Below are 23,852 nucleotides of genomic sequence, written 5' to 3' on the forward strand. Positions count from 1 at the left end.
TTACTAAAAAATGGATGGATTTTTCGTCAAATACAGGATTATGTAAACCCATGATATTTTACAAGACCCTGGTCGTTTCTTTCCATAGTTACTTAAAGGACTGGAAGCCTTTATTTCTTTTTTCAAACAGAAAACTGTTCTTTGCGAAACACTTGTAAGATGCGAAACTTTATCGACGGTTTGGTTGATAGAATCTTGAGGGTTTTCTTCAAGGAATCGAGAATAAACATTTAATATGTTTCTGTGTGCTGCATTTTTTTTTTTTTTTTTTTTTTGGTTTCAATCCACTTGAAGGTGTGTACAGCGCAGGCAGTGATAACACTTTTTCAGACATTTTAGCAGTGAACAGAAATGATGAATTCAAAAATAGAAACTAATAAGTACTAATGTGATTAACAATATCAGTTGGTAAAAAAGCGAGAATAAAAAAGTACGAGTTATGATAAAAGAGGCAGTTCACTCTCCATGGCCAAATGGTCATAGCGCTGGTCTGTTATTCAAGAGATCAGAAGTTCGAATCCCGCTAGAGACAATGCGATTCACAGTCTGCGTAAATAATTAATTCCTTGATTTTATGTTTTCCTTTATTTCATGTTCCAGAAGATTCTGGACCTTTCTTTAGTTTACCAGATAAGTTTTCTGGACTTTTCTTACTGTCTCCAGAAAAGTATTCTGGAACTTTCCCTGTTAGGATATTCCTTGTTAGTGTCAGTCACTGTGTTCTCAGTTCAGAGCTGAGTTAATAAATTGGTTGAGCTCTACTTCTTGTGTGTGTCATTGAGTTCCACACTAAAATACCTACGTGACGGCTGCGAACTGAATGAAGCAAAGCTGGCGGAAACGTACAAGAAACAAGTGCCAAATATTTGACCTTGAAGACCAGTTCTAGTCAAAGTGGAATTCACTATCAATAGTTTGGTTTTATTCGTTCGCTTTATTTACAAAATACTTAACAGGTAAGCACTTCTAACTTGAGAATAATTTTAAATACACGCTAATAAAAAAAAGATGTCTAATTTATGATATTTGATAGATTTCTGTGCATTTTAGCTATTTTAAAGTCAAAATTAATGGGGAACTCTTTCCCCAATGCGGAGCATCACATTAGTTAGTGTGAAACAGACTATAAGCATCTATCTATAGACATTAAATCTGCTGAAAAATTCACACATTTGGTAAAAAATGGCAACTTATATTGAAAACTCAGATTCAAGGTTTATATGAAGAAACAACCAGTATTACTTCAAAAAAAAAAGTCAAATTTAAAAATTTATGAGTAATAACTTTAGTATATAACAATTTAAGGCAATAAAATATAGATAGAAAAATTATAAAATTTATGGAGTCATAAAACAAAAAGTGCATTCAATAAGCAAATTTTCATTTTATTTAAACACTGGTTGATGAAACGAACAAAACTGACAAGTATCAACATTTTATTTGATTTAACAAAATTTTATGATCCATGGAAATCCAAGAAATGAAAATGGTTTTGACAATACAAGAAATACAGTTCAAGTTGCAAAATCCAATACAGAAACAAATATTTTGCATCTAGCACCAGTTTATATTTGTTTATTCTCTTATATGTAGAAATTTTTTTTTTCCAACTGGTTATTCAAGCTATCACACATTTAAAAAAAATTGTTCCCTTTTTGAAAAATGAGCAAAAGAAAAACATCTAAGGTTCTGCACATATGAGATAAAACAAGAATTATGTTTTCTAACAAAGCTCATCACATATGGAAATGAAAACAAAAACTGAACACATGTTTTTTGTATTAAAATGGCATTTCTAAAACACTTCTCCTTAATTCTTCAGTGTTCTTTTACAAAAATAAAAGAAGCCCTCTGGCATGAAAATTTATGAGATTCTTCACAAAAAGGATGGGAAAAATGTATGTTTTAATACATTAAAAAAATTAAAGATAAAACAAAGTATCCGTCAACTCCTCACGAGGTTCTTGATGAAGCGATTGTCCTGCCAAGAATGCCAACTTGTGGGCATACTGGCAAGGTGCAGGAACACGAATTGTACCCTAAAACAAACAAAAAAAATAATGAATATCGTATAGTAACATAGAAATCAAAAGAATTTTCTTTTGCAACAAATGCGAACAAATATGTACTTTTGCTCATTGGCATTAATCAGAACACACAAGGAGAGGGCACGAGGTTGAAATTTTAGCCTGGGTTTATCTTTAAAAAAATTAAATAAATAACTACTTTATCAACAACTTTAGAGGGAAAAAAGAGAGAGAGAGAGCCAACTGTAACTTATTATTTTTTTTATTTATATTTTTAAGAGTTCAATAAAATAAATGAAGTTGGGTATTAAAAAGTAAGTGTCCAACTTTATACAAATACAAACATAAAATAAAATCCTGCATATTTTCACGAACAATTGAAACTTAATTATTTAAAATTACAAGTTTTACAAGTTTCATTTGAAAATCTTACTAAAACACTTTCAAGGAATATCTTAAATTATTTAATTACTCTACAGTTAGTAAAAGAAGTATAAGAAAAAATATATATATTGCTACTTCATTAACGTTCCATTTCTTTAAAAAAAGGGTTAAGAAATATGTAAACAAATCTAGAATATAAAAATTACTTGTTAAATATGTAAATAAAAACCTTTTTTTATTTTAGATATTTTGACAAACACTTTCAATTTTTTCACTAATAATTTTACCCAGCTCATCAGATTTTGTTAATAGTGAAAAATTTCAGGCTTGTCGAACAAGTGTATCAGCTTTATATAAAATCCCAGCAATTTTCCTTTTATAAAAGAAATTTCTTTCTCCATTAATAGATCAAGCTTTCTTTCATTGACAATTAGTTCTTTTGTCATTTGTTTCTCCAAATATAGGTGATCATTTTGATGGGGGTAACATTCTTGATTCTGTAGTAATGTTTAGAGTGGTTTATTTTATGTCAGATTCCTTTATTTGGTCATAGATTTTCACACTCAAATTTACTACTCCAATATTTTCATGTAGAATCCTCTTTTAACAGATTCTTGTTCACGAGAAAGAATGAAAATAATTTTCAGAACTCTCTGCTCGAAAATTTTCTTTCCAAACATTAAAAAATACACCAAGTAAAACTAAGCAAGTATAAACAATAAGTTTTACTAACTTAATTATACCAAAAAAAAGGCAAAACTACTCATCATTCAGATACATTTGAAATGGTTTAATACACTCTGCAAGAAATCCGAAATCAGCTAAAAATGTTTCACATTGCTTCACTACACACTCCCTAATAAAGTATTATTAATCCTCCTTTTGGCATAATAATCGGGGAATTTGGGCAAGGCTATAAATGCCACAAGTAAACAGATTTTTATTTTTAAAGTACCAGGATAAAGGGGGGGGGGGTCAATCATGCCCAGAAACATTTTGGTTGCTTAATTGAATCTAAAATTTCTGACAGAGCAACAATTTTAGAACCAAGAAAATATATCAAGTTTATTTAAGTTGTTTCAATTTTGAAATGCATCTATACTTTAGATATTAAAACTGTGCCAAGTTTTACCGACATTGTACTTTACATTTTGAAGTTCTGTTCTCTTGTACTAGTAAAAAAAAAAAAAAAAGTTAAATGTTAAGTAGACATTTGCAAATTTAGTATTGAGAAATTCCAGCTCCATGCATTTTGCGTTCATAGATATTCTTAAAATGCATATATGGAGGTTTAAATGGTGGAGAATGTGCAAAATTTTGAGTTCAATTTTTTTGTGATTACATTTTTATCTAAATAATTTATATACAAAAATAAATAAAATAAAGAATTATATAGGCATTTATAACAAATTATTTACTCACTGAAGCATCATAAACATTTTGTTTTATTTTTTGAAGCCTTAAATCATTCAGTATATTTCATAATGAATAAAACTTATGCAAAAATTAACTGAAGTAAAGCTATTTGAATAATTCCCTAATGGAAAATCACTAAATGATATTGAAATATAGTTAGCAAATGCTCAACAAACAAGTAACACATACAGAAAGGCAACAAGAGCTGAAGTTACTAGAAAATTCATGTGGTTTTACAAAAAAAAAAAAAAAAATTTAAGAAAAAAATTTCCTCCTGTCTAAACATGGAAAAGGAGGTAAAAGAACAGCTATATAAATGATGGGATATATTTCCATTTATTTAAAGAAAGCAAAAGAATAGTCAAGTAAATGAAAAGAATATATTTTCCCCACTCTATCCATATTTCCCTAAATTGAGATAACTTTTTCCAGTGACATTCTTTCCATTCATTAAATCTATTAAACATTGGAAGTTCTGACATTGAAAAAAGCATCCTATAATCAGGCAGATCTAGTGGTGAAATGCCAAAATTAGGACAAAGAGCTTTGATTTATTGTCATGTTATGGAAACAGTCTAGTTCTCAATAAGATTGAGAACTTGTGGCACAGTTTGGGAACTCTTGTATGAATGAGGCAGTCATAAAATTAAAAAAAAAAAAGGAAACTAATAGAGGCTATAATTGTTTCCTGGTATCAAGTAATAACAAATGAAGAAATTAAAACTATCATCAGCTCAATGAAACATCAATGTGAAGTTGTAATAAAAAGTAAAAATTAAACTATTAAGTACTGTTAACTCACTGCAATCATCAGTACCTAAAATATATCTTGATAATTATTGTCGTTTAACTTTTATTGCACAGGAAATATTTGATTTTTTTTTTAATTGAAATCAGCATTGAACTTTCTTTATACAAGACTTTGTAGAAAATGCTATGCTTCACAATGCAAACACACAAAGAAAACAAAAATTTTCGAAAAAGTCATCATTCTTGCCACTACTTTATATATCATACTTTTAAAATTATATATATGATTTTAAGACAGAAATCAGAATATTCACATACAAAACATATGAAAGACAACAAAGTTAGAAATGAACTTACAGGCCAATTAAAATAAAGATGAGTAAGCTTATATGAAATTCTTTGCAAATATTCTGGTTTTAAACCAGAGGTGTCTTCTATCACATTATACTGAGTAGGAGCAACAGTCCCTTGTCGCACACATTGGGAAACCAAATAAAAATCATAACTGAAAAGAGCAAGAAATAATGATATAATAAGTAAATTCTCAAAATAAAAATAATATTTCAAAAGAAAGTTATGTCTAATGTTATTGAAGAACATTTTAATCCTCTAAAATCATTATTCTTAAAGTGTTTTAAAATAAAATTTTAGATTCTTTAAAAGCTTACTTGAAAATTACCTTCATAAAACAGCATCTTTTACATCTAATTTCTTGTTATCCCTTAAAAAATTTATCTATAAGTGGATTAATTTAGCCAAGATTTAATAAGAAGGTCAAAGGACTTGGGCATATACAGAATATAATTATGATAGATGTTTAATCCAGCATTTGATGCGAATACGTCAATCCAAATCGTCATTTTGGCACAAGCGATGTGCAATTTTTTATCCAATAAAAATAAAACCTTATTTGTCTTATAAAAACTTTTTATTTTCTTAAAAATTTTCTACCTAACTATTTATATTGCTTTCAATATTTATGTGTCATCACTTGACTTTAACCTTTTCAGGAGGGGCATTCAATATATGCATAATCTACAAACGTCTCTCACAGATGGGCATACCACCGTGTATCACAGGAAGTTGAGCTCAGAGGACGGATGATGCATATGTGCTAAAGTGATTTTTAAAGGCCACTAAATGGTTCCCTGTGTCCATTACTTTTGAAATGAACATAATTTTAATACCTTGACCTACATTTAGTTCATATTCTGCCTCAGTTTGGTATTTCATTCATTAGCTGTTGCAGGGAGGGAGTAACCACAATGTAAATAAACAGAGACGGCTTCCTTAACTTTCCATGTAATAGAAACATTCTCGCATTTTTCGACACACTCCAAATTGTATTAACTATTATTGTATTTTTGCTACTATGCAGGGGCATCATTCCTATATAGTGGTCACCCCTCTTAATGGCCAATTTTTTTTGTAGCATGGATTTTTCAGCCCATAGACCCAATGATAAAATAACCCCTGGAAACGACCCCCCCCCCCCATCAGATGGCTGTCTATGTGTCCTCACCTATCTTATTTTTCAGGAAAATGTAACCCCTTTTTCTAATTATGAGCCGAAAGGTTGAAATTTCGGTTAAGAAAGGCCTATCTATTCTATTGTTCTATTTGTTATTAGTGTATTCTAATAATTTTGAAAAAAAAAAAAAAATTCATTCATGCTTCTTTCATTAGTTTTTTTTTTTTTTTTTTTTCTTCATTGATCTGAATTGCAATGAAGTCACAGTGCATTTTTCTGAACACATTCAAGTTCTGCATCAATATAAAAACAACAAATAATCAAGAAAATTAGCTGAATTATTTAATTGTAAATCAATAAAAATCATTAAAGAAAAGGATTAGAATAGAAATAATATGAAGATTTCATATTTCATATTGTCAAACAGACAAGACACGAAAAAATAAATGAACATAATGAGATTGTTTCAGAATGGTTTAAAGATGTTTCTGAGAAGAAAATTGCTGTCAGTGGATCTATGATTTAACACAAGTCAAAAGAATTTGCAAATGCTCCAGATATTAAAAATTTATCTGCCAGCAACGGGCAACGGACAGGACAGATTTCATACATGGAATAACATCACTTTTCAATCACTGTGTGGCAATGTGGCCAATGTCGATCTGAGTTTATAAAAAGATGGGCGATTCAGGGGTACTTTCTGTAAAAATATAGAAAATTGCTTTCACTTTGAAAAACAATCCTTAACTCAAATATTTGTGCTAAAATCAAAAATATTCTGAATCGAATTTCAGGCAACAGGTAATTCAATAACTCATTGGAAATTATAGCCAAAATAAGTCATACAATTAAAATGGTAAAAAACTAATATTTTGGTGCAAATAAAAAAAAAATTCTAAATTAAAGAAAAGGTGTATGAGCATATTTATGCATGTATGTAATACATATTACTCACCGATCATAACGAGTCACAGTATGATCAACCAATGTACCAGGTGGAGGATTTTTGATGGTATTTTCTGATGGGTAGAAAAAACGAGTATTTATCTTCTTATTCACCACAGTAAAAGCAAATCGGACACTAAAAGCAAAAAGAACAATAGGGAATGTAATTTTATCTATATTACGTTAAATTATATATGCTTTTAATTAAAATTTCAAACAATTTTAGATGGCATACCTTCGATCTTTTATCAACTCTTTCATCACAGCCTTACAAGGGTTAACTTCAAATTCAATCACATACGGTATCTGACCATCACCAACTCCATCTCGATAATACAAAATCAAATCTGGAAGGCAGTTGTTCTTCTGATTGAATTTTCTTAAGGCAGCAGTAAAATTTATCCGAATGTAATTGGACAGTTCCTCCCAGCCTCCAGCTGAATGAAAGGTAACTTTAGAATACCATTGCGTAAAACTCTGGTTCATACTTGCAACAAAAGCCCCAGCAGAACGTCCTCTTCTGGACGAGTCATGATATGTATCGTAGCCAATGACCATAGCTTTCATTTTGAACTAAAAAAAATATACATAATTGAACATATTATAATTAAAATAGTAACTTACAAAAGTACACTGTTATATATTGCTCATTTCAAGATTAACTTACTGGTACAGGACGATTTTATTCAGTACCATCAAGTTGAATGCACTTCGAAATTCTTTGACAAGGCTGCATTTCCTTTCAAATTTTTTCTCTCCCACTTGTTGTTTTAGATCATTTTATTTTTATATTTTATTTTAATAACAACACTGTGTATTAATTGTTCATATGGCAGCTTCAAGTGGAATAAAAATTTTAACAAAGGGCAGTAATGGCATTTAATATATATATAACGGATTGCCACTCAAATCAGCAAAAAAATTACCAGCATTTTTCCCTGTACTTGCCATTGAAATCGAGGGGAGGGGGATTCTCTGTGTTTGTCCTATATATGTGTGTGTATATATATATATATATATATATATATATATATATATATATATATATATATATATATATATACATACATACATACACACATATATATTCACAACACACAAGAAAATGTACTAGGTATAAAGCAACCAGATTTTAAGGAGTAGTACAATCAAAGAAAGCACCAATTTAACATTTGAAATTACAAAAAATGTCCTTTTTTTTTTACTATCTAGAGTTTAGCAAGACAAAATTTATATATTAAGGGGGGGGGATATATTCCCTTTAATGCTATTTAATTGTAAGTCAAACAAAATTTAAGACTTTGTGTGAAATAAAACATTTTTGTTATCAAGATACAAATCATTCAATGATTACTTAAAAAAAAAAAAAAAACATTACAAAGCAAAATTACTTTCTTATTTATTCATTTTTACCAATTTATGTATTAGTGCATCAATTTCTGCAGAGGCTGAGAATAGAAATGGTGCGAGTTTCCGCATTACACAATTGTGAATGGTATTGTTTCGTTTTTGGAATCATTGACAATCTTTTATTCTTACAATCTTTAGAGATCAGCATTTTTTAGATGGGGTGGGAAAATAATAATAACCAAGAAAGCTTAAAATTCTCTGTATTTTCCCAGTTAAGCAAAATTTTCCTAACCTTGCATAAGATATTTGCAGAACTTTAGGTTACAGTTGTAACAACTTCCATGGACATTTTTCGAGACTAAGATGAGCATGAGATTCGTCATGCTCATTTTCAATTTATATTCTAAAAGACGCAACTGACACCACAATGTAAACGACTTTACAGCTAGTCACATATAACCGCTATTAGATGCTAATTTTATAATTTTGAAAACAAATTTACAACTTCTTTTAAACAAAATTCATCAAAAATTGTAATTCCATAAGAATCTCAATTTTGACCAGAGTATGATAGAATGGATGGGGAAATGCAAGAAGGTACAAGCTTAGAAATCTATACTTACATTTAAACAAATGAATTAGAAACAATGCATCATTAAAATATTTGAAATTTGCAGTTTAAATTACATTGCCAAAGCCTCAGAAGATTTCTGCAATTTAAAAGTAGTTTCAATTTTCACATTTTTTATTTTTTAAATCATTTAATTAATCTGTAATGTATTTGCTTTGTAAGGCTTTTCATCATTTTCAGATTATAATCTTCAGCCATCCATTTTTTTTTTTTTTTTTTTACATATTTAGAGCACATATTTTCCCCCTTACAAAGAAACATTTTTTGTGCGATTTGAAAATTTTCTATTATCCCATTCCCCTCCCCCATTCAGATATAACAAAATGTTTTATAACATATATTCTTTCATTAAACCTTTTCAACCTCATTTTTATTACAGGGAAATCTGGCTACGTAACTAATCTTAATTCAATTACTGAAGATTTAAAACTTTTCAAATTCTTCTGAGTAGCAAACCTCATCATTCAAAAAGTTATTCAATTCTATCAAAATAGAAATAAACGTATAACAATCATAAAAAAACAACAAAGAAGTGGCTTTCATCTTCCTACAGTACGGTTCCTAAGGTTATACGCCTTGGATTAAAGATCTCTGGCAAACACATAGATGGATGGATCAAAACTTTATGACTGACAATACATCCAACATTCATGTTTCAAATCTGTTGGCTTCTCACATTAATAAACCTCTTTCGCAGTATCCAAAGAACAAGGTTTAACTTTTCTGGTAATGACACTGTCTTGATTAGAAAAGTCAAGAAAATAATATTTAAAGTTTTAAAAAATAAATGTGCTTCAAAAAATTTATTCTTTGACTTCAGAGGGTATAATAACTGTCAGAAGTAATGAAAATAAAATTTCAAAAAAAAATTCTTGCATAGTGCCATTGGTTTTTAAAAAACATTAAATTATAGTGTTTCACGGCATAATGGAAAACTATTTAATAATGGATTTAATAATTGAGATAACATGTTAATTAGAAATTATATTCTGGTTATATGACTCGGCAATCTGCAACCCTCGCTTGAGAACAAATAATTCATCCAATGTGATCTGCCAGCAAGTCATTTTTACATATTCTTCCATTTGAAGAAATTCTTGACTTGACAGCATTTTAATGACATGGAAAATACCATAATAATATGGACAGTAGACACAATCTGCTCTCTTGGAAAGATAAAGGTCGTAATGTACAGGATGAATGCATCTAAAAATAATATAATTTTTGTGAATTTGCTATAAAATTTCTTCATTCACATCAGTTTAGTTTAGTTATATTAATGTCTCGTTTTAAAGCAACAGGGGCTATTTTGGGATGGACCCCGTAATTATGAACCACAGTCAGATGTTGAAGACGACAACCTGAGCTGGCACCCCCTCTCTGAACTACCACACCACACCACACCAACAGAGGGGGGGGGGGACATTTGGCCCCGACGAATTTAAACGGCATAATGTTAGGAAGAAATCAAAATTTTCCTTCCATTTTAGAGGTAGCATCTGCTGGAAATTTTTTGAATCTACATGTAATTTGACGCACTTGCCTAAGAGCTAATATCTAGTATATGCTAATACGATGACTAATTGGCATATCATTGAATAAGGTGCAGTTTTTGTTTAGTGAGGTTGCTGTTGGTGTACAAGTTGATATGCATCTTTGATAAGTATGTATTTTTCCTTCCCTTATGTTAACAGCATTTTAATAAAAATTCAAGTTATTCTGTAATCGTCATTGTATGGATCTTTTTCTTGATAGATTGAATTTATTAATTTAAGCTAATTTTATCACATGACACCAGAATCACTTGCACTATGGTTCTTCTGTGGGATCGGGTCTTGAACTTGAAACCCCCCAGTTCCGAAGCTGAGACCTTACCACCAGATCACAGAGGCCCTTTCATCTACATCAGTATTCACTTTTCTACTATACACTAACAGTATATAGCTACTGCACAATTGTAAAATATAAATAACATAGAAAAAGAAAATTCTTAAGCATTGTATACTAAAATAGTAGGGGGGGGAAGAATAACAAAAAGCATTAGCCAATTTTACACACAAAATTAAAGAATTTAAATCCCTGGTTGTTGTTTTTTTAAATCAAGAATTAGATTTAGATTCCATAATCAATATTCTTAAAACAAAGAAAAGTACAGAAAAAAGTTGAAACTCAAATCTGGAAAAAAATTTCTCTATGTTTTCCATGTATGTATATTCAAGATACAAGGAAATTCACAAACAGCATTCATGTGCTAGTTAGAATGGAATATGGTTTTAAAGAGTGGAAAAAGCAAGGAAAGGGAGCAACAACTGAAAATTTGAAATAGCATATTAAGAGAAAGTTTATATCTACATAGAGGAGAAAAAAAATTCATCTATATTCATTATATAGAATTTAGCAAGACAAAAGTTATATATTAAGAATGGGGGATATATCACTTCTCATGCTCTGTAACTTAAGTCACAAAATGAAGGACTATGGTGAAATGAAATACGAATAATTTTTGTTTTCACGATTTCTTCACAAAACACATTAAAAAGCAAGATTACTTTGTTTTATTTACTCATTTTTAGAAATTCATGTATTTTGCACTTTTTTAGATTTTTCCTTATTCAATATAAGCTATGGAACTAATGACAAATAATAGAATCCATGACAAATAAGGTTATGAAATTTCTGTACATTTTGTAGGCATTTCATTTTCAGTGAACATATGTGAAAATATTTCCAATATATCCATTGAATGCATTAAGAGATGAATATGATGTAATGAAGTTTAAATCTCTATAAAAATTCAGTTCTAAATTATTGTTTTTTAACTAAAAAGTTTGAAAAAGATTTATTTTCAGCAATTAAATTTGATGTCAGATTTGATGTGTCACATTTTTCTGTATCCCTTTTTAACACTAAATTCAAAATCAATGATGATGCCTGAACTGGCATGCACACTTGTATGTTTTCCTCTTTTGGTATGAATAGTTAAGTGCATATTTTTCCATATCACTTGGGTTTATTTTCTTCTTACGAAGCCTGGTGGCATAGTGGTAGCATTTCTCGCTCGCAACATACAGATCCAACTTTCGATCCTTGCACTGCGCAAGGTCGACTCAGTCTTTCATCCGAACTAAACACTGGGGGTTCCGCATTTGGCTGACCACGTAACTTGGACATATGCCTTGCACCCCAGGGCCACAGATGGAATGTCATGCCACTGAGTTTAGTTTTTATTATCTTCTTACTAAGCGAGCAGTATGCAATAAATGGATTTTGTGGAATTTCTCAAACCCATCCAATTTGTATAAATACGGATTTTGAGCAGCTCATTGTTTAAAAAAAATCTCTAATCTGTTTTGAATATGCTCACAGTTTCTCAAATAATAAACAGACAATTCAATAAACTCAAATATGGTTGACTGAACACTACCATGCTGCTTCCACAAATTGAATGTTGTTATTCCGCCAGAGAAATGTAGTTGATTCCTTCAAGAAGTTACAGAAGTCTCCTGGATGTTCATTAGCTGAAATTTAGGAATCTCATGGAGAGGAGGGGGTCTCACAATTTGAAACTGGAATGATCTGTACAGGAAAAATAGAGGAAAGAGAGACAGCGAGTTTCCGCATTGCACAATCGCAAATGGTATTTTTTCGTTTTCAGAAGCTATGGCTGAGATCTTTTATTCTTGCAATCTTTACATGGGAAAAAATAACTAAGTAACTTCCTGTATTTTCCCTGTTTTTATTAAAATTTTCACATTCGCCTGCAATTGCACAGTTTTTTAAAAACTATTTTAAAATCCCCTGCATTTTTCTGGTTAGCCTTATTCTTTCAGTGACATGGCAACAATGATATAAGCACAGAAAAAGCATAAGAACCTTTTAATGCATTTTTCCAATAACAGCTTAAGATGTTTCAAACAACTTAAGCTTTCAATGAGTCAGCTACATGAATGATAGAGTTGTTGCAGATTATTAAAAATGATTTCATTTCTTTACAAAATTCTACATACCCTAAGAATACATTCAAGAATCATAAGAATAATGAAATGTGTTACACAATAAAAAATATTGAAAGCGATTCTTCTATTTAATTGTTTTATTTCTATTTTAATACCAAACTGCACTATATACTTACAGGAATCTCTAATGCCCATGGTTCACCGCCTAATTTGCAATTCAGCTGAATACCAATTTTTGTTGCAACAGACATCAACATATTCCTTTTGGCCAAAGTTCGTGCAACAATGACCTGGCTTGCCACTGAAAAAAATAAGCAAGCTGCGATTTCTATTGAAGTTTGACAAAAAGCATAAAAACTTACTAATATTTCCCTAAAGAAAAAAATTCGAAATAATTTTTATAATAAACATTCCGTTTTACTTAACAAGCTTTACATTCAAACAGTTTTACTTAACAAGCAATTAGCTCAGCACAAATGCAATTCTGAAAATTATCCAAATCATGTTGTAATGTTACTCAGGCTGTTTTCTCAACATTTTAATAATTACCATAACTGCAATGTTAATTCCCTTTTTGAAATGGATAAACTCAGGAAATTACTGTTTATATTTATTATCTAATACATAAAAATGAAAATGTTCATATTTTAAGCACTGGAGTACCATTCTTCTGACTGCAATAAAAATTTGCTAACTTATTACTTGCATTTGTGAGAAGGTTACAGGCATAGCATAATTATTAGCATTTATTTTGAACACAATAAAATTTAAAAACAAATCATTTCATACATTTCTATGGTTCAACATTATTTTAAAACTGACAATCGACAAAAGACAAATGTCATTTGGAGTTAATTGCATATACATCAAACAAAATAAAATTATTATCATCGATCCTAATCAATGCAAGTGAAACGAAATACAAAATGTTTCTCTGATTTACTTTCGCTTACTTTTCGTTAATGAATAGTCATTTATACAAGATATTGTCATACAACATGCATAATATTTTGGCTGCAGCGAACCACACATATTATCCAGAGTTTGCTTCACCCATACAAAATAGAATTATTATCATTAATGCTGATACAAACAAGTTAAATATAATGGAAATTTTGCAATATTCTATTTTTTAGTGAAATGACAAATGCAATTCAAATTTTCCTAAGATTTAAGACAAGAGAACAACAAATTAATCATTTAATCTTTTTCATCAAATTATCGAATACTAGTTGCTTCTCATTCTAGTGAACACATAATCGAAGGGATAAGAAGGTCCCATCTGACAATCAAATGTTCGACAACCATAGTATTATAAAAAATTATATAAAGTTTAAAAATCGCTTTTTGTAAAAAAAGAGCAGTGTTTTCCAAAAGCTTGGTTTCATTTTTTTAAAAGTAAGAAAGTGCTTTAAATCAAAAGTGCTGCTGGACTATCATTCATAAACTACAGTTTATTAGCTCAGAAATATATAATAATTATTTTCTCTACGATAGAAAATTAATTAAGCAAAATAAACCCTAAATTTTTAAACCATAAGAAAAGTAAATCAAAACTGTATGACCAAGTTTGGTTCTTGCGCCCATTCCATCAACCAAGGAGAAAAGTTTAGTTAGTTATATTAACGTCCCGGTTTAAAGCAACACTAGTCTATTTTGGGATGGACCTCATAATTTTGAACAGCCATCAAAATGATGAAGACATCATCTGAACTGGCAAGGGGTTGCCAATTCCATCCACACTTCCACATCACATCAGCAGGAGGGCCTTTGGCCCCCAACGGATTTAATGTACACCAGACCTGCTTACACAATGGTTATTTCGTGGAATCGGGACTCGAACTTGAAACCCTCTGGTTCCTAAGCCAAGGCCTTGTCGCTAGGCCAGCGTGGCTGTCCAAGGGGAAGTGTTTATATATCTGAAGTAGAAAGCAAGTGCATAGAAAAAATTTTTAATCACAGGAAGAAAAGAAAATTGGTGGAATTTTCCCTTTATTGTTTTCATAAATGCATGTGATTAAATTTTAACCTCGTGTTATAATAACATTCCATACACTATAATCTAAAAGATGTCTTAAAAATATCAAGCTGAGAATTCACCATAGTACCCTTCAGTTCTTAAACATCATGTTCCCCCTTCTTTTAATTAAATACTTTTTTATGAAATAAAAATTATATAACACAACATTATGTTCATACATATGAGTGGTGGGAGTAATAATCAATTTTTATTTTATGATTAATCTATATTATAATATATTCTATAATATATAATTATAATCAATATATTTCCATGCAGTATAATATAAGAAAAGTATTTTCCTAGAAATGCTTTTCTAGGAAAATACTTTCATTTTGCACTAAACTTCATTTTTACAGTAGTAAAATTCTAGCAAGGGTGCCCCCAATAAGGGACTAATCCCTTTTATTTTATTAACATGCCTCCTTACCAGCATTGTCCAAGCAGGTGTGCTTCTTTAGAGCATCATATCTTTCTTTTTTATTGTTAGATACAATAAAACAAATCAACTTGGTGTATTCAGTCAAATTTTCCTTAACGGCATTAAGGTAACCATGAGGTCTATCGTCATTGATCAAAAAACTATGGGGGAAAAAATCAGATTTATCCAAAAAAAAATTATTAGGATATTGAAATAAAACTTCAGAATTCAAAATGATAAATAAATAAGATTTATTATAAGTTCATATATTACCAAATCTATAGATGCAAATTCAAAGTTTGCAATAATTATTTTTAAAATATCACTTAATAATTAAATTAATTTATAAGTTTATAACATATAACAATTTATTATTATTATTTTTTTTTTGCTTTAAAAATTTTTTTTAAATAGCAATTAAGAACAAGTGGCAAATACCTGGGGGGGGGGGGGGGAAGCATCTGAAGTTGTTTATCAAAATTATTTTTTTAAAAAAATTAACTGGAATGCGAATTTCTAATTTTATTTTTCCCTAATTCTCAAAAATGAATTTGCTAATTCTCAATGTATGTTAGAAACGCTATACATAATGAACTATAAGAATGTAAAGAAAAACAAGAGCGATTCTTTTACTAAATTTGTAAACATTTGATAAAATTCTATTCCTCAAAACCATGGCAAATACATCAATGATAGTTCTCTTAAAGACTGATATTTCAATGTTTAATATAGCTGGTTGAAAAAAAAATTATTGGAACATTTACTGAATGAATATCTTCAATTTACATTACTGAAGAATCAACTGAGAAATCAGCAAGTGGCATCAAAAAAACAACTTTGCTTTTCATTGTTACTTTTATAAATGCTTTAAAACAATTGAGAGAAGAAATTTCAAATCTACAATAATTTGTTTATAAGTTATTTCATTCAAAATCTTATTTTTCTGACACTTAAATTATAAAAAAAAATTACTTTAGCCTAATAAATAATTAAATTTAAGAACAAATTAATGAACAAGCACTTTTAAGATTATATAATAAAACATTAAAAGATGTAAATTATTTCCATAACAAGTACTTGAACAGACCCTTACATTTCTTCCTGTGTTCCTAGAAACAAAGGAAATATAAAGACCAAGTAGAAAAGACATTTGAATGCAATGAAAAACAATGACAAAGTATGATACTTCTAATAGCAATCCTTTCACTAAGGCCATAAATGAAATTACTCTAAGAATAGTTACAGGAACAATTTCTAAATTGCTTGCAAAGAATATATAAAACTTTTATGGTGACACAAAATTCCAAACATAATAAGCAATGAAATTCTATAAATAATTAAATTCAAAATGTTCTTAATATAAAAGTAATACTTACATCTTTGGAGCACGAACCCTCATGCCCATAGGCGGACAAACCTTATACAGATTAGTAAGAAAATCTCGAGCTTTTTCTTCCTCTTTTCTTGGACAAATCATTAGCCAATCATCTAGACACATTGCATTATACATAGGTTTCCCACGCATTTCCTTGGAAAAATCGCCAGAACTTTGCACATAATTAACGGCCTGCGTATTCAGAACAATTCTTTCAGGAGGTAAAACTCTAGCTGGGAACTGGACCAATCTATCAGCAAAACTGAGATGCCAAGCTTCCATTTCACGCCTGACATTTTCATTCCTAATAATGAAAAACTTATGTTTAAAAAAAAGCAACAAATGGAATACAGTGAAAGGGGAGAAAATGGTCAAATTTTAAATAATTTAAGTCAGAAAAATGGCAAATTTTTTGAGGCTTTTAAGAAGAAATATGAAAAACTGCAATAAACATTTAGTTCAGAATTTCTATAAATTTTTGTTTTTCAAGTTGATACAGTATACTTATATTACTTTGTGTATTATCAAAACTATTTTTTAATTCATATCAAAAGTTACTCTGAATAAACTCATTACATCTACAAACATTCTCAATTATAGGTAAACTTGACACTTTGCAAATTCAAATGGTGCATTTCAAATTCAAATGTTATCTTTTGAAATAAATTAAGCATAAAATAAGACAGATAGATGTAACTGAACTTTTTCAACTGTCCTGTTGAAAATCTGAACCTTAATAAAATAGCTCCCTATAGGATTCAATATAAATTTCCAATGCAAGTTTGAGCATTTAAAACTCAATGATTTGGATTTTTCTGGCATAAGAGCCTGGTTTTAACTATGCTGCACCAAACTAGGGCAAAAATCATATCAATATACAATAATCAAAATTGGATAGTGTAAAAAAAAAAGACCCAAACACAAACAAGTTTAAACAAGTATATAAAAGTTCATAACTTCAAAAATAGAAATAAAAATTTGAGCGTGTGATGTCTCATTACCAAATAAGAAAAATAATGGAGTGTTAGTGTTTTGAAAAAATAGGAAACGCAGGGCATTGAAATTTGGGTATTCTGACACTATATGTTAGACAGACAGTCACACTGAGAACGTAGCAGTGGTTGTTCATCAATCAACAAGTGGAGATGGATGAATCGAGTACACCCAATATGTAAACGGGTTAATACTGCGTCTGCTTTTCAATTCGGTAATGAGGACCATGATTGCACATGATGTTTAATAGCATGTAGCTTATTGTTAGTTTCAAGGTCCCACTGAGCTTCCCATTTGGAATAAAGAAGCATTTTAGTGTACTTATTTAATTTGCTCACAGGAATAAATGTGATCACTGGAATACTTGTCTTGTCTGCCTCCTTGTTGCCCAGAATTCCTACATGAAAGGGTATCCAACAGAATAAAACAGCAAAATCACAAAAATTCAGTTTGTTAAAAATATCTAGAATTTTTTTTTAATCAAAGGATGATTATGGGGATGAAGATAAAATGATTTTAGTGATTGTAAAAAAATTAGAGAGTCGGTATAAATAATACAACTTTTTCCCCAGTCTCTCGGAAATTTCTTCTAATGCATATAAAACAGCAGTTATTTCTGCTGTATATATTGAACAAAAGGAATGAAGTTCAAACAAAATTACTGTATCTGGTAAGATAACAGTGAAAGAGATATGATTAGATGATTTTGGCCCATCGGTATGAATTAGAAGAAAGTCTCTATTGTTGTCTGTGTTCAAGGAAAATCTGCTGATAAATAACTTCTGTCTTATCAGATTTGTTAAAAATGTTGAATGGGTTTAATAATTGCATATTAAGATTTTTCCAAGGTAGAAAGCCATTTAGTAGCTGTGGAGTGACATGTAGGTTAAGCAGATTTTCTGAAAGGAAGTTTTGGACTCTTGTAAATAAAACACTGGTGCAGACGACTTTCTAGCCTCTTGCAGTCTAAATAAATAAGGGTGAAGTTTAAAATTATAAAATGGATGATTCATTTTTGACTGAATTCTAAAAGAACAGCTCAAAGACAGCATTTGTCTTCTTACATCAAGGTTAATAACATTTGATATAGACTTTTCACAGGGGATGTCCTAAAAGACCCGGAACAAAATCTAAGTACTGTGTGATGAACAGGGTCCAGGTTTTTTAAAACGCTTTTTCTTACAGATCCATAAATTTTGCGGCTGTAATCCAACTTATACAGCACTGTGGTTTTACATATTTTAATCAAAGAATCTATCCGCTCCCCGAGCTGTAGATGACAAGATTTTTAAGATATTCAAAGACGTTTCGCATTTTTTCCCGCGAGGGAAAAAAGTTTGCTTTTTGTCGAAGATTATACCCAAAACCAGATCTTGTCTAAAAACTTAATAAATTTCCTGATTTAATTTGATTTCTGGGTTAAAGTGTAAATTTCTTTTATGACAAAAGTGTACCCTGTAATTTTAGATGCAGAAATATTAAAACTATTATTACTCTACCATTCTGCAATACTATTAACTGCAATCTGCAATTGTCGTTGTATAAAATTCATATTTATCCCCATACATGAAATATACAGATCTCCAATGTATAAGTGACCCTTCACAGCAGGCGATAGTCGTCTTAAAATGTTATTGATTTTTAAAATAAAAAGTGTCACACTTAAAACACTGCCTTGAGGAATACCTTTCTCTTAGATGAAGAAGTTTGAAAATTCAGACTGCACTTTAACTTGAAATTTCCCGAGTTTCAAAAAATTCCTTATAAAATTAGGTATGTTTCTCCTTAGTCCTAGATCATGCAAATCTTTCAAAATCCCGTACTGTCAGGCCCAATTATATGCCTTTTTGATGTCAAAAAATATGGCAACTAAGTGCTTTGTTTGTAAAAATGTGAGGTGGATGTCTGTTTCAAGGGCCAGAAGAAAACCCAACCATGACCGATTCTTTTACAGAATGGCTTAGAAAAGTGTTTTGATTTTTTCAGTAAATCATTCTAGAAAAAATATCCTTGTATATTATTTTTTAATTCCTTCTTGATTCTCCCTTCTTCAGGCTAATGCTTGCCCACAAATATTTCTTTTAGGAATACTAATCTTGTAAACCTTGTATAACAGGTTTCATTCACAGCCAGAATAAATCAAAATATTTTTGACTGGTAGTTAGCAGGGTCCCCCCCCCAATCTAAAAATATATTTCAAACATAAAATTCGATGCAGTAAATCTTCCAGTGAATTTCAGAAAATAAGTGATTTAATAAAAATATTATCTAAAATTATCTGGGTTATGCAAATGTTTAGGCCATTGAGGAATAACATATTTTATTTACTTTTCTGATCTTTTAAAAAAAAAAAAAAAAAAGAAATAGCTGAAACTACACACCCTCAAAATGTTTCATCCTGATTTTTTCACCCTCTTTAGTTTTTTTTTTTTTTTTTTTTTTTTTTTTTTTACAAAAAGTTAGGACAAATATGGGACCTTAGGGGATTTGAATATTTCCTAAAACCAATCTGTGACAAGTGTCATCATCTGTTACCCCTTTGTTTATTCAAGGAGAACAGAAGCTTGTTTCTTGGCCTATTTTCTTCAAATACTTGTAAAATGCAATTGTAACAGTAAAATAAACATTATATCACAACCAGATATTAAATTTGACATGGCTATAAATTTTGATGGGCATCATCATGTTTGAGAACTTAAAAATTTTAACAGTCTCCATGGTTTTCAGTTGTCCGAACAAAAGCTTATAATTATCAAGTTTCAATTAATAAACTAAGTTAAAAAGACCATTAGTGAACATATGTTCAGCAGAAAATATAACTTGTCAAAAGTAACAAGAAATGGCAAACTGAAACAAACATCAAGATATTTCGAGAAAACACTAAGTTTTCACAAAAAGAACAGAATAAAAAAACTAACAAAGTTTTATATATGCTAGAAGTAAATCCATTTAAATAAAATTAAAATTTGTGAAATTTCTTTTACAAATACTTCTGCAATTTTAAAGAATTTTTATGAGAATTTTATTTCACTATAGTACATCAACTTCAATATATATCATTTTTAAATAATAAAGGCAATTTATAGAAAATTCATTAAAAATTTATATGAATACAATAAACTAAATAATAATGATAAAAAAAAACTAAAAGCAACTCAACCATAAATTTGTGCTAACAAGTTCATCTTTTTTCTCTATTGTTGAAAATCCTCCAAAAGTGAGACAAATTTATTCCACCTTTTCAATTGCAATAATTAATAAGGTAATTACATTTTTGATGATGAATTTGTATTGAATTTCATTCTATATGAGGTAACTTTTAAATATTTATCTCATATGTTTAATTTGAAGAAACATTCAAGCATCTGTCTGATAAAATAATTTTTGTGGTGAAAATACTTAAGTTTATTTTTAAAATTTTTTTCTAAGATAGAACAGAGGCTGTTTTGTCACCTCTCAAAGGGTTAATCAATAATAAAACAAAAAATATAAATCTTAAAAAATGTAAACTCTTACGAAGATAGTCTGTTGATAAATGTCTGCAAATTCTTCACACGTTGAGATGGATCTAAACGGGTTTTAGTAGCCATTTCTCGCATCATAGCGAAATTGGATCTCATAGACTCTGTCAGACCAGTCATACAACACAATTCAGGAACCAGATAAATTGCTTTGGACACGCTAGCACCACCTCTTATTTCTTTTTCTTTAGACTTGCACAGTAAAAGTGGTTGCTTCAGATCTTGAATGTTTATATCATATTGCTAAAGAATACAAAGAAACAAATTACAAATCAAATTATCTAGTGAGAAAAAGAATCAATGCAAGGGGAATAAATGGGAAAACACAATTTTTTTTACATGACAAAAAAAATATATATATTGTTTTATTCAAGAGAATAACTACCCTTTTTCTAATAAAGAATATTTTTTCATCCACTGAGGAGAAAAAATCCATAAAAATTAAAGAAGCAATAAGTCATAGTTTAAACAGCTGAAATTACAGAAGGTATGTGTTAAAATAATAAACAGTTGTAAACACTAAGCATTCTCATACCTTACAACACTTACGAGTTTCATTTTATTTTATTTTTCTGATTTAAATATTACTTTTTCAAAGTTCAGTCAATATAAAATAGCATATCCACCAAGTTAATTCTGAAGTTAACAAACAGTTAAGTAAAACAATTGGCCAGCAGATTATTGACAAATCTTGAATGAAAATTATTACAGTCCTGAGATAATAATCAAATATTAAGGGCTGTGGCAGGAAGTTAGAAATAATAATTTACTGAGCATGTAACCTTCATATAAATATTATATGAAGGTATATAAGTATAATATTAAAGGTAAAATATTATATGAAACACCACAAACCTGCTTATAATATTTAAGATAGGTACGAGGACCTTCTTTAGATTCGAATGTCGATGTTGGATTTAAATTCCAATCAACATCTTCAACTGAATAGGTGCGGTTGTTGTATCTATTTGTGAAGAAATAAAATAAAGCAAATAGAAATTAAGTAAATAAAAATAAAGCAAATAAACTCAGATCCTTCTATTTTCCTTACAACTTACTTTGTCATAACCACACAACCAACTAACTCACGAGCTACATTTTCTCGATAATTAGGATCTGAAGTTCGAGCACAGTCTGTAATTATTTGCAGGGCAGTTTCTCTACGTACAACTTTGTGTACAGTATCAACTGACATCATCAACTTTTCTTCTTGAGTACGTATAGATGTAATGACACCTTGCCAAATCTGTAAACTGTAAAGAAAATTAAAGCAAATCAGGCACAGAAATGGAATTAAGTATGAACATAAGTTTACTGTTCCTGCAAGCTCAATAACAAATAATATTATTAGAAATACTTTTAAATATGAATGAATTTTGTTAATACTAATTCAAGTCCTTTAAAATTCATTAAAAATATATCTAATTCTTTAACAAAACCTTGTTTATTCATTTTTAAAAATATCACTAAGCCCTCTCAAAGCATGATGAATTGCTTATCTCATGATGAATTGCTTATTGTATTATAATCACCAAAAAAAAACAAGATCAGTACATGCAAAACAATTCTATTTCTTTCACCAGTACAAATATTTTTAACTTTAAATCAACACTTACATTTTTATAATTTGATAGAAAAATACTAACATCTGAATTTTAAAAAGATACTTACTTGAACTGTGGTATTTCAGAAATAGCATTTTGATCAAAGTAGTGGCGGCCAAGTAGCTGGTATTTCATATGTCGTAAATTTCTGAAAAATTGAGAACATTTTAGATTTTAAAGAAAGTAAGAAGTTTATGTAATGAAATTGCTATTTTTGAAAATGTTTCTTTTTGTTTTTATGATTGTAGAGGTGACCATTATCTATTAGAATTAATCTGGTGGCAGTATAAGCATTTAAAAAAAGTTTAAAATATTTTAATATACATAGATATAACCTGCATCTGCTCATACAACAATAACATAATTAAGGACCATGACATTAAAGAAGACAATGAATAATGCTCAGGTGATGGAAATTTATAAAATGTTGTTTGGGGAAGGGGAGATTATTTCAAACACAGTCAAAAAGGCCAGGAATGTTATAGTAAACCTATACAAACTACCTCTCATTCACAATTTTTCGACATTCCACAAAATCAAGTTTCATTTTTAATAATGTTCCTATGATCATCAAGGGGAAAGAATGGTCTCCTTCTTTTAAGTGTTTATGAGATTTTATATTGCATTTTTTATGAGATTTTGTTTAGATTTTTATTATTAAATCTAAATGAGCTATCTGTACTAAAGTTATCTAAGTCTAGAATTAACAAAACAAAGCATATTTTACCAATGTCAAAAATCACAGCCAAGTTAATATTAAAAACGTAACAATTTACGTTAAGAAGGGAATTATATACACATACCGTCGCATTTGAGTGTTGAAAAGTCTCTGAAGTTCAGGATGAGATGGAGCCAATTCTGCAACAAATTTGAATTTCAAACGGATGGTCTCATCATCAGTAGTTCTAGTAGAAAACAATTCTAGTCCCTAGGGGAGAAAAATTATGCCAGGTTTCATTAAGAGTATACAAATCTTGCAATGCCATGC

General features: G+C 29.7%; 1 protein-coding gene across 1 annotated transcript in view; it reads right to left on the reverse strand.

Annotated features, from left to right (window-relative positions):
- Nucleotides 1-1,364: 1,364 nt before the first annotated feature.
- Nucleotides 1,365-23,852, reverse strand: part of LOC129975068 (piwi-like protein 1) — a 36,871-nt gene continuing 14,383 nt past the window's right edge. Inside the window, exons 5-16 of the mRNA XM_056087996.1 lie at nt 23,668-23,792; nt 22,932-23,012; nt 22,319-22,513; nt 22,116-22,224; nt 21,256-21,503; nt 16,748-17,050; nt 15,381-15,532; nt 13,107-13,231; nt 7,229-7,566; nt 7,004-7,129; nt 4,935-5,082; nt 1,365-2,039 (exon numbers count right to left, since the gene is read on the reverse strand). Of these exons, the coding sequence (XP_055943971.1) occupies nt 1,923-2,039; nt 4,935-5,082; nt 7,004-7,129; nt 7,229-7,566; nt 13,107-13,231; nt 15,381-15,532; nt 16,748-17,050; nt 21,256-21,503; nt 22,116-22,224; nt 22,319-22,513; nt 22,932-23,012; nt 23,668-23,792 (2,067 nt within the window). The 3' untranslated portion in view covers nt 1,365-1,922. The remainder of the gene's footprint in view (nt 2,040-4,934; nt 5,083-7,003; nt 7,130-7,228; nt 7,567-13,106; nt 13,232-15,380; nt 15,533-16,747; nt 17,051-21,255; nt 21,504-22,115; nt 22,225-22,318; nt 22,514-22,931; nt 23,013-23,667; nt 23,793-23,852) is intronic.

The sequence above is a fragment of the Argiope bruennichi genome, chromosome 1 (assembly GCF_947563725.1).
Source record: "Argiope bruennichi chromosome 1, qqArgBrue1.1, whole genome shotgun sequence".
NCBI lineage: Eukaryota > Metazoa > Arthropoda > Arachnida > Araneae > Araneidae > Argiope > Argiope bruennichi.